The sequence below is a fragment of the Pelmatolapia mariae genome, linkage group LG10_11 (assembly GCF_036321145.2).
Source record: "Pelmatolapia mariae isolate MD_Pm_ZW linkage group LG10_11, Pm_UMD_F_2, whole genome shotgun sequence".
Classification (NCBI taxonomy): Eukaryota; Metazoa; Chordata; class Actinopteri; order Cichliformes; family Cichlidae; genus Pelmatolapia; species Pelmatolapia mariae.
Window position 1 is genome coordinate 35,089,709 of NC_086236.1, and position 17,349 is coordinate 35,107,057.

General features: G+C 39.4%; 1 protein-coding gene across 1 annotated transcript; it reads left to right on the forward strand.

Annotated features, from left to right (window-relative positions):
* Positions 1-26: 26 nt before the first annotated feature.
* Positions 27-9,324, forward strand: acer3 (alkaline ceramidase 3). Its single transcript, XM_063487938.1, has 11 exons — positions 27-129; positions 2,105-2,215; positions 2,374-2,426; positions 2,564-2,616; positions 2,863-2,944; positions 3,043-3,078; positions 5,347-5,405; positions 5,536-5,637; positions 5,946-6,050; positions 6,134-6,179; positions 6,293-9,324. The coding sequence occupies exons 1-11, from the start codon at positions 27-29 to the stop codon at positions 6,344-6,346; spliced, it is 804 nt and encodes a 267-aa protein (XP_063344008.1). The 3' UTR covers positions 6,347-9,324.
* The last annotated feature ends 8,025 nt before the right edge of the window (positions 9,325-17,349 follow it).

The window sequence follows — 17,349 nt, forward strand, 5'->3', positions numbered from 1 at the left end:
CGCCTACAGCCTCCTCCTCTTTCATCATGGCTCCCTCGATAGACAGGCAAGGATACTGGGGGCGGCCGACCTCAACACTGGACTGGTGTGAGGAAAATTATGTCGTGTCCTTTTACATCGCGGAATTCTGTAAGTAAAAATCTGCCTGCAACATCATTTACTCTAAAAACGGTGAATTTGGGGGTTCGTTTAATGAGGCTTTAGACTGGGAGAGTCGTAGTACTTCGCCCCTCTAAGGTAAACATAGGAAGAACTGGTGTAACTGTAATTTAGTGCATATCTATTATTGTGTTATCTCGGCTAATAACACGATTTTCTCCGTGTAGTGTAAACGTTAATATGTACGGCGTTTGCCCTACCGTTGCTGTAAGTAAATGAGGAAAAAGATACGCTGTTTACAGCGGATATATTGTCAACCTGTTCTGTGCATCGTAACGCTAGCCAGCACTCGCTACACGTATCGAACAACCTTTAAACCTGTATGCAAAACAGCTCAGCACAAACGGCTCACTTCATATTATTTCACGTTGCCAGCCATTTGTGTTACAAGTCCGCTGTTGAACGTGCTCTTCCTGTAAGACAGTACGTTAGTCATTCACGGACACCACTGGAAACTTATATAGATAAAACATTCCCTTCACATTATCAGGGCGCCTCTCTGCCTTGTCCACCGATAAAAAACCTGTTCCTCTGGAACCGTAATCTTAGATTTAACCGCTGTTTCCATCAGTCTTATCAAAAAGCTGTTGTATCAGCAGAAATGACAGGACAAAGGCTTGAACCTTTATTAAGGAGACAGTAAAACTCTCCGAAAGAATTTACTCTAGCCAAACAAAAGCGAACAGAAGAATGACCCATTCCTGTGCAGCAAACAAAACTGTTTACCCAGCCTATTAATAGTTCATGGGGACAGTTTGTAACATAAAGTGATACAAATGACTGCCGTCATGTGTGACACAGTGCAAAATCCATGTGTCCAGCAAGTTCATTGTGAATACATTGTATAACTGTTACAGTACTTTTCCTTTGAAGGGAAAAGGTTCACTTGTTGTTGCCAGCGGTGTTCAGAGTTACTGTATGGTGCAACAGTTGATCCAAAGTTGGCTCAAAGTGAACTTAAGCCTTGCAGTTTGGACTCCTTTGTCATCTGTCTTCTTCTGTCTGACACACATCTGCCTAGCTGCAGGTTTTCTGCTATAGTTTCTTGTGTCCTTTATAGTAGACTGCACTTCTGGTATGGGTAGTGTTTATCAGTAACCAAAATCTGCATATTTTGGTGGCTTTAATCAGAAATCTGCAGATAAAGGCATGCTGGCTTCTGGAGATCCTAGTAAGCTAGTTTTCAAACAATGCAATGTCCTGGTAAGTCTGATTGTTTTCCACGCCTCAGTGCATACATAGCCACACCCAGAAAGTGCAAGGTTGTGTTCAGAGTTGAGCTCTGTTTTGTCAGGTTCCCTGTGGACTAGATGATGTGCAAGCAGTGCTCCATGCACACGTTAATGACCTATGGGGGGAGGGAGGTTCTCTGACTGAACAGTGACACCGGTTCAGTCAGAGGACACATTTGTATATCAAGCGTAGTTTTGCTCGGCGTAATTGGTTGAATCATTTGAATCAGAACTGACCACTACAACCCTACTACAGGTCGCCCTCATCTGTCTGTGCCACACTGTAAAACATAGTGGGAAAAAAACAGCCTATAAAATTAGGACCTAAAACACAAGATTGTAACATGCTATGTGAAAAATGTGATTTCAGGGTTGAATGTATAGGTGTCATATTAATTTGTCAGTAAAGGGGTCAGGTAGTTTCAGTTTTGACTAGCTAAGAATCAAAAACCCAGATCAGTCTAAATTCAAACTATTTGCATATTTGTACAGTTTAAATAAACGAATCCTAGTGCTATTGCTGCTATATCGTATAATATAGATTTTATAGCTGTGCACCCTTTGGATTTTACGCTGCAACCGTGGTAATGAGATACCATGCATAACACTCGTTGCGGCCATGTCACGTTTTCTCTGAGCTTTTCAGAGATGTGCAGTTATCTTAAAGGTCATGTCATCCGACTTTCATTTATCTATGCTGTCTTTGCTGACAGGGAACACTGTCAGCAACCTGATCATGATTCTCCCTCCCATTTACGGGGCCATCCAGACATTCCGTGACGGCCTCGAGTCCCGCTACATCTGCTCTTTCCTCGGACTGGCAGGTTGGTGCACTGGCTCTGCATTAATGCTGTGATTGTTGCGAGAACGTGCTTGTGACAGTTATTGAGAGCAGTGGCTCAGCATTTACAGCAAATGCCTCCGGCCGAATGTCCTAACTTTGAATTTTTGTGTCTTGTGTGTACTCTTTCCCCTACCCAAGCTGTTGGTGTTGGTTCCTGGTGCTTCCACATGACGCTGCTGTATGAGATGCAGGTGGGCTGCAAATCTGAACATGTCAGCAAAAGCGGGCATAAACTGAACTCATGAGCATTTGCTACTTGACCAAATGCTTGCTTGTACAGTGATGTACTAATGCGTGTTTCTTTTATTTTCTGTCTCATCATTTGCAGTTACTGGATGAGTTGCCTATGATTTACAGTACCTGCGTTTTTGTCTACTGTATGTAAGTGCCTTCATGTTTTTGGATCAATTGTTGCAGCACTCACCTGAGAACAAATCCAGTATCACTGTAAAATGAACCAGTGAATCCTTTACTGATAACTTGATGCCTTAAAAAAAACCAGCCTGTTTTTGAAGATTTGTTTCTTGATTTCACTTTCAGTTTAGCTCAGCTTATATTTGCCCTTTGTCCTTTGGTTCTCTTCTTATCAAGCTCAATATAAAAGATAAATATTAATTTGTTTTTCAGATATGAGTGTTTCAAGCAGGAGAAGAGCGTCAGTTTATTTCCTATTGCAATATTATTTATCTTCAGTGTCTCAGTCACTGTGGTGAGTATACATGTTTTCATTACCAGTTTACTCTGAAACTGAACTCAGGAAGAAAGCATTAACGATCGTCCTGTCCCTGTTGACTGTTACTTGTGTAGGTATATTTGCAGTGGAAGGAGCCAGTGTTTCACCAGGTAAGGGAGTGTTTTGCATTATGTTCACCTGACTCATGTTGCTCATTGTTTGCAATAAGGCTCAATGTGCCTTAGGTCTTCTTTGGCTTGTGTAAACACTGAGCTTGCCAATGCGGCATGCAAACTCGGCTTGGTGCATTGTGGGTGTTAAATGTATGGCAGCATTTCACACCAAAGCAGAGGAATTTCAAGTGTGCCATTAAGAAAAATGATCCAGAGACCTGGAACGGAACCAAACCTTTAACTGTGGCATTAAACACGTCAAACACTTGTTGCCAGGAAGGAGATAAATCTAATACGCCTAACCCTAAAAACCATTAAAGATAAGCATAGCCAATTATGTAGGGCTTCTGTTAGTGTTTGTCTGTACCTGTTATAGTCTCAGGTAATGTGTTGTATTACAGCAATAAGGACAATGTGACAAAGTGGCCTTTGTTTAGTCCTTGGAGCTGTATTTGTTTACTAATCACACTGGTCTGTAGTGGTTGTGATAACATTCCCTCTGTTCTAGCATGGTGAACCAACACATCCATAAACATACACAGAAACATGATGTCAGTTTAGTTAACAGTTGTGTGCTGCTCAGCTGAAGAATGTTTGCTTTATGTTTAAATCTTACTAAAAAATTTGACAGTGATATACTATTACTACTACTACCGCTATTGCTAGTAATAGTAATAATAATAAATGGTAATTAACCCAGGCCTGCTACTGGCCCAGTTCCACTGGCAGCCATACACAGCCTCCACCAAATGTAACAGATGATGTAGTATGCTGTGGACCATGAGCTTTTCCTATCTGTCTGGTTTATTTAGTATTTCCAGCCTGATGCTGGCCTCTTTCACTTGTATCAGCATTTCTTTTGACCTCATATTAACCATTCCAGTGAAAACACTTGAACACTTTAAATCAACTAAATTCTTATATCTTTACCTGATACAGCTTGCTAGCCAGTTGTCAATATATTTTTGAGCCTTTGAGTTAAAGCTAAATGTTTGCACTTGAATCACATTAAGCTGTTTTGTTTTTAAATTCCACTGTGTAGGGTATACAGAGCTCTGTATAACCTCCAACTAGAAAAAATGAAATTAGAATTGTCCAAATACTTATAGACCTAGCTGTATATACTGGTTCCTTTCTTTAGTTATATTCTAATTTACTACAATATTGCTCCTTTTTATCTGTTGTTAAAAAAGAGCCAAGTCAATAATGCTACAGGTCAAACACAACACAGTCTAACAGGGATTAGTGAGTCCTGAATTATGGGCCTCAATTACCTGTTAGTTACAGTTCTGTCTAAAAGTCTTGAGCCACCCTTAATTTCTTTATATTTTGCTTTCAAGGAACCAGACGTGTAACTTTTTGAACTGTTCTTCAGTAATAGTTCTCCAGGCTTTGTGAAGGTCTTTCAAAGTTTAACTTTGTCACCGACTTGTTGTCCCTGACCATTTTAGGGAAATGTTTCTTTATCAGCTTAACAAAAAAAATGACCTATGATCATTCAAGTATAAAAAGACACCTGACACCTAAAGAACCTGTTTTAAATTGTATCTTTAGGCACTGTGTTACTAGCAGACTGTTGGAAAAACACAGAAGTTGTTCCCATTTGTTTTTCAGTTAAATTAATGAAAAATGCTAAAATTACCTTTTTACGATTGGGTATGTGACACATTTACAGAATTCTGTTTCAGACAGGCTTTTTCTGCCTTCTGGTGAAGCAGCTGTTGCTCAGAGTTAGAGCGGAGAGTCGATCCCTGCACAAAGCTAGTGCAGCGTTAGACCTTTTAATAAATGTGTCCACGCTTTTCACAGCTCAGCTAAAGCCAACATGAAACAGAACTTGAATATGATTATTGGGCTTGGCTAGATTTAGTATTAGAAATCTTTCTGGCTGCATGTTCTTTTTTGATTATAAGGAACTTCTCAGATATGCCGCTTCCTGAGCAGAAATAAAACTGCTGACAATTCTGATTAGAAAGCTCAAATTATTTATATCACAAAAGGTTAGCAGTTGGCTACAATGTGCATGAAACACCAGAAAGCAAAAATGTTAGATGAAAGGAGGTTTTACATGTCCAACATCATGTGCTAATAAGCTGTGTTATTATTTGTTGTGCACAAGCTCGGGCTGTTTCCATCGGAGGAATTTCCTGTCAGTTAAACTCTGCTGACTCAGTGGAAATGTATAATTACTGAAAGATTGTATCTGTATCTATATCTGCATGATCCAACTCTGTTTCAAACCCAAACACCTGCCCTTGTTTCCAGGTCATGTATGGTGCTCTAGTAGCTTGCCTAGTATTGCGTTCTATCTTCATTGTTACATGGTAAGTTTGCCACAAGGTCCATTAAATAAGAAACATTAACATATCAAAAGACGTGTTATTCATTAATATTCAGTAAGGCAACAACATGCTGAAGGGTGTTTTTTGTTGTTGTTGTTTGATTTTCTTTCAGGGTGTACCCATGGCACAAGCCACTGTTCTACACCTCTTTAGCTATCTTTTTGTTGGGTTTCCTTCTTTGGAACATCGACAATATCTTCTGTGACTCTTTAAGGTGAGTAGTGGAAGTTAAGGTTAATTGTGAAATTCTGAGAACCAAGTTAATTATTCTCCACTTAACAGTTGCAATGGTAAAAAAGTGTTCACTTCAAAGTCATGAACTGTAACTCCAATGTTACTGCAATCAAACCAACTGACACTGTTTCTCTAAAAAAAATGCATGTTTAGGTTTAAATGTCCATGCAGGTGTTAAATCACGATCTTTGGGTCAATTTATTATCATTTTTTTGTTGTAGTTGATAAAAATGTTTCACTTTGTTAATGTCTGGAGTTGTTGGGTAAACACTTACTTTTGAATCCCAGAGCCAGTAGACAAACACTGCCCCCTGGTGTTGGAGTGGTAACACAGTTCCATGCGTGGTGGCACATATTGACAGGTCTGGGGTCTTACCTACACATACTTTTCAGGTAAGCTTCAGTCACAGGAGATGACAGCTGCAGTGAGGTTTATTGTCCACATGCATTCAAATCAATTGTTCTTGTTCTTTTAGCTTGCAGATCAGATCAACCTACCTCAAGTACAGGCCAAAAGTAAAGGTACACCCAACTCTTTGTCTGCAGGATATTGTGTATGTTATGTAGTGTCACGTGTTTGTTTGAATATTTGTTATCTCACTGGTGACCTGTGGCTGTATCTTAACATTGTACAGTTTCTATGTGGAGTGTGGCCCACATTGCACATTGAACCACAGAGGACAAGCTGAATGAAGGAAAGGGGACCAACCGAAGGATGGTGACTGCCAAAGGCAGACATCGTCGGCACCGGGACCTGCCAATGTCACCCTGCAGCTGCTGGGGGGACCCAGCCAGGGGGAGGGAGGGCCCCAAGACCCCACCCCAGGGACCCTTCAGCTCTGCACTGTGGGGATTAAGTACAGTATAGCACTGAGATCAGTTCTAAGAAATTATTATTTTTTAATCACCATAATTTATTAGACTAGTTTTTCTGTAATTTTATTGGAGTGTAGTATTTTATTTGCTCATTAATTTTGGATGCAATGAAGTGATCTGTTGAAGTGACTAATGCTGAAAGGGTTTTGGACTTTAGCTTGGGTAGGGTTTGGAAATGGGGAAATGAGTGTCATTAATGCAAAAGTCACATGACATTGCCTTTGTATGTTCAGTCCTGTGAATGTTTAAATCCCCTTCAAATGCATCCCTGTTAGTAGCAAGTATAGATCAGAGTACTTTGCTTATCGGTAGCTGAGAGAACACTACTTACAGCACATCCTGTCCCTAATGTAGTTTCGGGATATGCTTACTACAAATGGAGTAAATGCCAGCTAGAAATCTGATGCAGCGTAGCTCAGATGTCTCGACTTAGTCATAGTTGCTCACTCATTTGCTTGGTTATTTTTTTTTTTTTTTTAGTATTCTAACATTTTAAGTTACACTGGGAATTAAAACACACGTGTGATGTGTGAGGTATTTTAATAGTTCAGTGCTCTTACAAAACAAAAAAATTATTGACAAAGTTAAGATTTTTCCTGGTGCATGGCGCAGGACAAATCACTTTCTACATCTCCAGTTTCTCTGAACAGACAGAACGCTTCCTCTTCCTGCTAAAGCGATACTCTGGACTAATTTGTGCTTTATGAAGAACTACAGCCACCACAGGGGTAGGTGTAGTGGAACCATAACGAGACTACCTCAGGGTTGTTATACAGTGCAGGACAGTCATACTTGAAACGTTGATAGTGAAACTAGTTAAAAGTCTGTCAGTAGAACTTTAGTTGTTGAAAGTGAATCAAAGGACCAAGTGAATGACTGGAACATGTCTGAGTTGTTACATCTTTATGAGCTGCGGTGAATGAAGAACTGGACTTGTCCACTTCTGGCTAGCTAAATATCTCCTTCTGCATTAGCTATCCGGTCTTTAAGTCTGAGTCTGAGTCATTAGCCGTGCCTGGGCCCAAACTCCACTGCAGGTCCCAAAGTCACACGATCACTGCGGCATCACTGAGAGTTAAAAACTGTCTAAATTCTTTCATCTTTAATAAAATGATCAGTGTTGCTGCTTTACCAGGTGTAACAATTAAGTTTAACATCCAGGCATCCATGAAAACAGGATTTATTAAAATTTAACAGAGTTAGAAGTTAGCAGGAAGTTAGCTCGCTAGCTTCCATCTAAATATAATATAGCATGTTCTGAGTGAGGGATTTCAGAAACAAATTCAAACGTACAGCTCTGCTATCACTTTCAACATAAATGAAGGCAGAAAACTAAACAGCAGTGACGTTTGTAGGGTTACTGAAGTTGGGCTAGCTGGTATATAATGATGTGCTACGTGATCGCTAGCGTCACAGCTATGTTAGCATAATATAAACAGTGAAGCTGGAGGATAAATCAACTTTTTTCCACTCAATTAAAGTTAACGTGAGGGTTCCCGAAGGTTAGGGACAAATGCAATCTTTTGGCAGGATGCTCTAAGCGGACTGAACTTCAGTCAGGAGAACAACTGAGATAATCCATCCACAGTACAAGGTTAGTCATTAATATACTGCTGCATGGGCTGGGCTGTAGTTACATCGTAAGGTTTTAAAAACTGAGGTTTAAAATGATTAGCGGTAATAAAACCCGAGAGAGGCTGACAATGATCACCGACTATTTTTAAGGAGCTTGTTGAGATTAAATAGAACAAGATACAAAGCATTAAAACATGTTAAAAACACAAAAGCCTTATTAAACGCAGAGTAGTTTGGGCCCGGAAGCAGGGTTCATCACGTCATCACTTAAAGACCGGATATTCCCCTCAATGTTCATTGATCATTATGTTAAAGAACAGTAATATGGCTAAGTGTCCATAGTAATTCTGAGAAAAACTTTCAAAGTCCCTTCTTTTAACTTATAGCCAAACAATACATTTTATTTAAAAAAACAACAACATGACTTTATAATGACGAGGCAAATTGTGCAAATACACATCTATAGACGCCTTGTGATACAGTTTGTCATGCAACCACTAGGTGGCTGTAAATTTCCAGCATATTTCAGACATTGCCAAGCTTGTCATTAAGTGTATGAAGAACTACCTATCTGCTCTAGATCTGGCTGTTAGGATCCATGCTTACATTTCTGTGGTGAAATGAAGGGCTTTTTTCTTTCCAATGTTTTTGTTTGGTTACTGTGAAACCATGGAGATGTATGTAAAACTGGAAGATGCGCAACGCTACAGTAGTGAGAGATTCTTTGGTGTTTTCTGTGGCCTCAACTGCTGTGCACTGGATCTTGAGACAACATGTAGTACATTCATTTTTTTGTTGTTGTTGTTGTCATAATTAAACGCTGTGTCACCAACTCATGCTTGGGTCTAATAAGTACACAGACCCAGTCTTAGAAAAACATTCACAAGCACAATGTACAAAAGAAAAGTATTACCGTTGTCCACATGCGTGTTTGGAAACATCACTGTATGATATATCTTGAAAACGTTGCTCATCAGTATGGGTGATCAGGTGTCAAAGAAGGTGCCTTATCGTTTTCCTAGCAGTGTAATCCGAGTTGCCTTGATGTTTGTGATAAACCATTCAGTTTGTGTTCTGCAGTGTGCCCTTCCCCTGATTATTTGCAGTGAAGAAGAGCAAATTCTGCTATGGTTTTTGTTGTACTTTGATCACGTGCCAGTCTTTTACGGTGTCATGTATTGTCAAATAAAAGAAATGTCAAACTTCCATCACAATATACCATGTGGATCGTGAGTATTGTGTGTTATTGCCATGTTGTTAGTGAGTCGGTTGGAGTCATTCAAGAGTAAAGCAGTAATTTACTGTGCCGCATATACACTGGAAAATGTGGTAAATACATCCTCAGGTGAAGAATGCACAGCATATTAAACACTGTCATTAGGACAAAACACAATATGGAAGTACACCCCATTATTCAGTAGCTTGCACAACCACGTTTAGCAGCAATATATTAACATATTTCAGTGAGGCTGAGTTTTGGACTTTGTCATTGCTACATTTTGGTTTTTTGTGTTTTGGCTAACCTTTTCAAACAAGCTATTTTTGATCATTCTTAGTGTAATGTTATAAACTTTCACATGTCGCTCGTGAATTTTTTCACATTCACTTTCACTTTGTCTGACTTTGGGATAATTTTTTTTCTGTAAAATGAAAGACTTAAAATGAAAACAATTTCCAAAAAAATGTTTGGAAATGACCCTTTCCAGATTAATGAGCACTGAAGGGTTTGTTCTCTAAGATCATCACTGGTGTCTTTCCTCCTTGGCATTGTGGTAACACACAGCTGAATGCTCCAGACCAGCAAACTGCCAAAACGTCTGTTTTTGTAGTGCTTGTGATGAGCACCACCTGGCTGCTAGTTAACCTCTTAACTCCCATGGAAACAATAAGGGTGTAGTTAGGTTTTATACACACTGCTTCTGCATTTTGGCTTATTTTTTGTTAAATAATAACTGCATAGTGTAATAGGTCATGTGTTGTTGTACATCTGGAGTTGCACTGAGCTAATGTTAATACTTGGAAAGGACCTGATTATTTTTCTCAAATCATTTTTTGATACGTAAAACATGGCATATAAAAAAGTGGAACCTCCTAAAATAAAAGACATGTAATAGCTGACACAGCATGACCAAATGTCAACAGCCCAAACTATGCAGAAGCTGAGAAAACTTTCAGTACATTGAGGAAGAACGTTTGTTATTATACCTCTGTGTAAGGCATAATAGTAAAAGAAGGCTTGGTCTGGGTTATAAAAGGTGACAAATCTCAAAATGTGTCACCACTTTTCTTGCGCTGATTAAGGTCACTGATTTGCTCCTTTAGTCAACGAGTCCTTTGTTAGTCACTTGAGCCAACAGGTTCCAGAAATCTTATAAAGGTGTGTGCCTGTGTTTGTATGTGGCAGAGCATGCGCCAAAAAGCAGTTCAGCCACATGTCATAAAAATTTGGCATAGTTATAGTAATATAAATGTAAAACTGCATCTCTGAATAAAGTGTCTGAACTTAGTGTAAAGCTGGTTCCACCTTTTCTTTACTGCTCTGTATGCGCTAAGTGCTTGATCAGTAACACACAGCCCAAATGTGTCCATAAAAACAAACAGCAACAACAACAAAAACAAAACAAAACAGATACTTTTCTTTCTTCTCAGCATATTTTACATGGAGGAATTTGACTCTCAGTATCAATCAATCAATCAATCAATCAATCAATCAATCAATCAATCAATATTTGATTGCTATAGCACATTTAAAAAGGACAGTGTCCATCAAAGTGCTTCACACAAGGTAGCAAAGCAGATTACAACAAAAGTAACAAGAACAGTTAAAAACATTTAAAAACAGTTATAGTTACAGTTACGTAGCACAACTGCAGACCAGGTGGAAGTCCAAACTAATTTGCTTCAAAAGCTAGATGGAACAGGTGAGTTTTTAAGCGTGATTTAAACAATTGAATGGAATCTGACATGCGGACATCGATAGGAAGATTATTCCAGAGTTTGGGTGCAGCAATTGCAAAAGCTCGGTCCCCTCTAGTCTTTCGTCGGGGCCTTTGTTGCACTGAGAGCAGTTGGTTAGAGGATCTGAGCGCTCTCTTGCGGTTCTATACGTCAAGAAGGTCTGTTAGGTAACTGGGCGCCAGGTTATTAAAATTTTAAAAGTATACAAAAGGATTTTAATATGGTATTTAACAGGGAGCCAGTGCAGATTGGCTAGAACTGGGGTGATGTGATCATGCCTTCTGGTGCCAGTTAAGAGGCGTGCTGCGGCATTTTGAACTAATTGCAAACGCTGGAGGAGAGAGAATTGCAATAGTCTAGTCTCAAAGTAATGAAGGCATGGATAAGCTTTTCAAGGTCTTTATGTGGAATATAGGGCTTTGCCTTGGAGATTTGACGTAGCTGGTAAAAACTCGTTTTCACAACTGAGGCAACTTGTTTGTCTAACTTGAGTGAGCTGTCCAGGACCACTCCAAGATTTCTAACAGTATAAGAGAGATGGCTGGCATAAGACCCCGGTGTATTAGTTAGCTGGTCCAGGGGAATGGAACTGTCAAAAACAATAATTTCCGTTTTATTTTCATTTAGAGTTAGAGAGTTTTGTAATAGCTAATTTTTAACTTCCCGCAGATAGTTGAACAAAGGCACTAATGAGGACTGGACATCCTGATTCTGGGGGGAGTAGATTTGGATGTCGTTGGCATAGCAGTGAAACGAGATATTATGCTTTTTGAAAATGAGTCCCAAGGGCAGCATGTACAAAGAACATAACGTAGGACTTAGCACCGAGCCCTGGGGCCCACCACAACGGAAAGGGGCAGAAGAGGAAGAGTATTTCCTCATTGTGACGGAGAAAGACCTCTCGGATAAGTATGATTTAAACCATGAAAGGACATTGCCTTTAAGTCCAGCTACATGTTCTAGCCTTGCCAGGAGAATATTGTGATCAACCGTATCGAAAGCCGACGTTAAGTCTAATAAAACTAGGACCACTGAGCGCCCTGAATCAGCAGTTAAAAGGAGGTCATTAAAAACTCTTAATAGCGCTGTCTTGCTACTGTGGCACGGTTTAAACCCAGAGTGGAATTTCTCACTGATTCCATTAGTCTCTAAAAAGGTCAGCAATTGATGAAGGACTATTTAGGTTAGTACAGGATGTGTGGTGTTGCCATATATAATCATGTCCAAGGTTTCAGACAGTGACACAATTATTATAATTTTGACTGTGTAGCACACCACAATACATGAACTACTGCTCTATTGGCAGCTGTGTTGCAGATGAGTAATTGGAAAACTGATAGTTACGAAGTATGATTGTAGAATGGCCACTCGGTAGCTCTCCTTATAACGCTGCTTTATTGAACATGTGCTCAGCATCAGTTATAACAAAACAACAACTGCCACTAGGCCACCCTGCCGCAAAAGCATATCAGATGGCGTAAAGCCGCAACACCCCACAGCTCAATGTAAACACTAACATAACCCAGTATATGACAATGCTAGTCAACTGTGACAAGTTTTCTTCTTAATTCATGATACATTAAGGGGATGAAAGGACCTGAGTTGATGCAAAGTGTGAAACATGAGTTTCCAAAATGTGTTGAGGCAAGAATTAAAGACCAATATCGGGCAAAACAAACAAACACAGCTGTCTGCAGCATAAACTTAACTCAAGGCCTAATCAGGACTTTGATTTGCTCATTAAAAGGCAGCTCAGGAACACTAGGCCAGGAAGCCCATGGAAGGCAACTAAAGTCAGAAATTGAGAGATTTCTTTATAAATATAATTACAGTCACTTTACCTCAAAACACAAACAATACTCAAGAACAGAAAGGCGAGATTACATAAGCTTTCAGATTAGTCATGCAAAAACATTGTAAGGGAGAAATCAAGATTAAATTCTATACTACAGAATACTAAGAAGATCTAAAGTATATCACACCATCAAACTTGTATGGGCAGTGTGATGATGTGATATCCTTTCCAATGGAACTGACTCACAGGAGTTTATTTATGCTGTGTCTGCCATAGGAAGTAGCACAGTCAGTTTGGAAGTTTATGTTTTGCTCAAATTCAGGTTCAGAAAACACTTTACAGTACAGATGGACAATAACCTAGAAACATACCTCAAAAGCAACCTTCTTGTTTTTGTGTTTACAGGTTGCCTCAGTCAGTCATCTGCCTCTAGCATCTTCTGCATATCCTCCTTCACTACATCCATGAACCTCCTGTGAGGTCTATTTTTCAGCTGCCTAGCAGCTCCATAATCACCATCCTTTGTTCAGTATATCCACTATCCCTCCTTTGCACATGTCCAAGTCATCTCAGCCTTGTCTGCTCACTCCCAGTGAAAATCTTATCTCACTTATGCTGAATTTCATTCCTCTTCTCTCCAGTACATACTTCCACCCCCCAGGCTCTCTATAACTGCTCCCTATTTTCACCAAGGTTTGTTATATTATCTGTGAAACTCATAGTCAGTGGAGACTCCTGCCTGATTTCATCTGTCAGCCTGTCCATCAACACTGCAAACAAGAAGGGACTCAGGGCAGATCTCTGATGTTATCAGCCCAACCTGAAAACCCATCTGTCACTCCGACCGCACACCTCAGCACCGTCCTCATACATGTCCGGCACCAGTCTCACATACTTCTCTGGCACTCCTGTCTTGCTCACGCACTACCACAGTCCCTCTTTTGGCACCCTATCATATGCTTTGTGTAGATCCAAAAAGACATAGTGCAACTAGTCCTCACTCTCTATAGTCCATCAATGCTCATAAGGCAAACATCACATCTGTAGTGCTCTTTCTTGGCATGAGGCCATGCTGCTGCTTGCTGATTGTCACCTCTCTTCTTAACCTAGATTCAACAAGTCTTTCACATAGCTTCAGGATATGACTCTTTAACTTTAATAAAGCTCTGCACATTACCCTTGATCTCTGATATCGGGACACTTTTACAACCCATCCAGATATAAGCACAAACTGAGTGAGGATGTAGTTAAGGCCTGGCACAAAGTCTCACTTTTTCTTTGATTTATAAACACTCTAATGAGGAAACTCCAAAAATGTCCTTGTCCAAATACTGAGCCAGAACAGTGTCTTCTTTGATGTTGTCTTTTGCCCAATATTTTAACTGTCTAAGACCTCTTACTGTTAAATTTGGTACGTCTAATTCTTTTTAAATTTCTTTAAATTAATTTTGCAAGGAAGATGAGTTAAATCCTGATATTTAACAGCACGCAAGTAGGTCAGTGTGCCCACATTTATTTGACTGCATTGTACTTGATGGTCAGCTTTGCTTGACACTTCTGAATGGACTGTTATATTCTATATTACAACATAACTATAACCTCAGCTTCATAATTACAACTTCAGCTTCACTGAATAAGTGTTTGGGTATCATCCACAAACACTGTGGTATTGAGGTATCCTTCTAGAGTCTGCTCATTTTCAGTAGGGCTGTGGTATGTGGGATGTTACTGAAGATAAACTGTCATATTATCCTCATCATAAGCTGTACAAAGACCCATAGGGGAATTCCACTAAGTTTTATGGATACATCTGGCACCACTAGTGTGGTGACAGAGAGGAGAAAACACCACTCAACTGAAGTGAGCAGTCTGTAAAAATTCCCGCTCTTATCCTGTTGGCTGGGATGTATAATTTCTATGTTTCTTTCAAATTTCAAAGACTCTTTGATATTAATAGCTGACGTTAAATAAATACAGATAGTTCTAAATAGTCTCTATTATACTGTCAGAAAGAAAGAACTATAAATTATTTCCATATGTTCATCTTTATCAAAGTTATGCGCATCCATAACATAACAGTAATGTGCATCATGCATTCGTAACACATGTTATATACTATCAATTAGACAAAGGGCTAACTTTAAATCAGGATCAATCATCAGATATTTCCAAAGAACAACACGTACAATTTGTTTTTGTTGGAACGATCAAATGAGGTTTAAGCCTGTGGGGACAGCAAGAAGATATCTGAGCCAGTATCATGATGTGTAATCGAGTCCTAATGAGCGTGATTTACAACTTTTCCCAAGTTTCCCATTTCCTCTGACTCAGTAATTGCTCCTCAAAAGCTGGCTGGCATGGAGGCTGTGGTGCTGGTTCAGGTGGGCGTCCCACAGATTACTTCTGGGTGAGGCATTGTCAAGCCAAGATGACTCATGTTGGGAATGCCTGAGTTGCTGTAAATGCCCAACAGCTAAAAAGAGCTGAGAGCACCTCCAGCAAGTCTGCTGGCTTTGACGTCATCCAGGAACCTGACACACTTTTTATTAGCTGAATACATGTGCAGTTGTTCTATGTCTGTTCATGAATAATATTTAAACTTTTCCAGCTGAGCTTAAATAAAAAAATAATAAGAAAAGAAGAAACACTGATAGTACTATTATTGTTATTTATTTAGTTTTTACATTCTGACTCCCATGGATGTGTGTTGTGGTTTCCAGTGTCCTTGTGTTAGGGTTTAGCTGGTATTGTGCAAACATAGCCGAGATTACTATAGTGATGAATCACATCCGGCCTGTGTTCACATTCAGTGTAGCTTTTAAAATGAATGCAGCGGCAGTAGTATAATTATGGGATGCACATAGTGAAGCAGTTATGACAAAGCTGATATGTTGTTACAGTTTAAAAAAAACAAAGCAAGAACACTACAATGGAAACAATCAGCTGACAGTATCATACTGTGACACATTACACTAGATACACTGTAAAATAACAACATTGTCAGTAATTTATTGTAAGTGCTGCTGCAGTCTTTCATTGTAATAACAGCACTATATCACTGCACATTATTTGCTTGCAAAATGTATTTAAATAATCAAAAGTAATAATCATAGCCCTACAATTATTGATTTTGTTGTTAGTATCGTATGGACTCTTTGAAGTACTTTGATGATTGTTGCTTTGTGTTTATACTGTGTTGCGTATGTCAGTTGTGGTTTCCAGTGTTTATGGGGCCAAGAACAATATTTAGCAAGCAACGTGCTGCTGTCAGCAGTGGCAGTTTTTAAAATGAGTCGTGTGTGATGCAAGCAGTGACCGACTCATGCCAAACTCGCACACTGTTATTGTTCAAGAAAGACGAGAAACCTGAATTTAGGGTTAAGACATGCAGTTATAATAAACTCTTACTGGAGACTCCACTTTGAACAATGAAATAAAGTCAAATGAAAAGCAAATCGCTGAAAGCATTGTAAGATAAAGTTACAATAAGGAACTATTGGATTGCAGTCACAGACACTGTGAAATAACACTTTAATGTGAGCAAATGGAGCTGCCAGGAAGTTTTCTAATATTACAGGGGCACAGTTACGTATTTTTGTTGACGAAAACTACCCAACTCAATTAAGTACAAATTTGAGAAATGAACAAATAAGTATAATAACTGAATTAGACGACTAATTTATTTCTGCTCTGTCTTCCCCTTTGAATGCTTACCTGAAGCAAAACATTTTTCATCACTTCTCTCCTGTGAATCTCTGCCAGTTCAAGATTCAAGATTTTTATTTGCCATTGGCGCATAGGACCAACAGTCCATGCACATTGGAATTCTTGTGCAAAGCTCTCCAGGTCAAATTACACTTGGCGCCCATTTCAGACTACACTAGACTAATTTCTCAAGAAAGCAATTACTCTAAACGTATCCACATAGCCAGCGTTATCTTGTGGCAACACAATAACATCAGCAGATAACAGCAATCAAAATCAAGACGCAACCAAACACTGAGTCACTGTTCAAACATTTGTGCTGTCAGGGGCTGGGTCTGTGAAACAGCATTTTGAGTGCTTTTTGTAAATTGTGTTTTCTTATAAATATATGCGTAGTTCTGGTGTTACATTATTAGTTAGGTTTTAGATGAGTCTATTCTAGTTTAGGTCCATCTATGTCCTCTTCTGTAAGTCTGTTCTGGTCTTCTCTGGGTAGTCTGTCGTGTATTTCGTGCCTGTGTGTTTAATGTTGTCTAGTTTGTGCTCCCATGCCTACGTCTTTCTGTTTCTTGTTGTATTTTGAAAGTCTAGTGTTCCCTTCCTGAATGTGCTTAGTTTTACACTTCCCCTGTGGTGCCATTATGTTCATTTGTGTCAGCTGTTTCCTCTTGTGTTTCCACTTCCCCTGCTCGCCCCTTGTGTGTATTTAGTCTGTGTTCCATTCTGTCTTTGTCAGAACGTCTGTGTTACCATGTCGAGTCATTGTTATCACAGTTATGATGT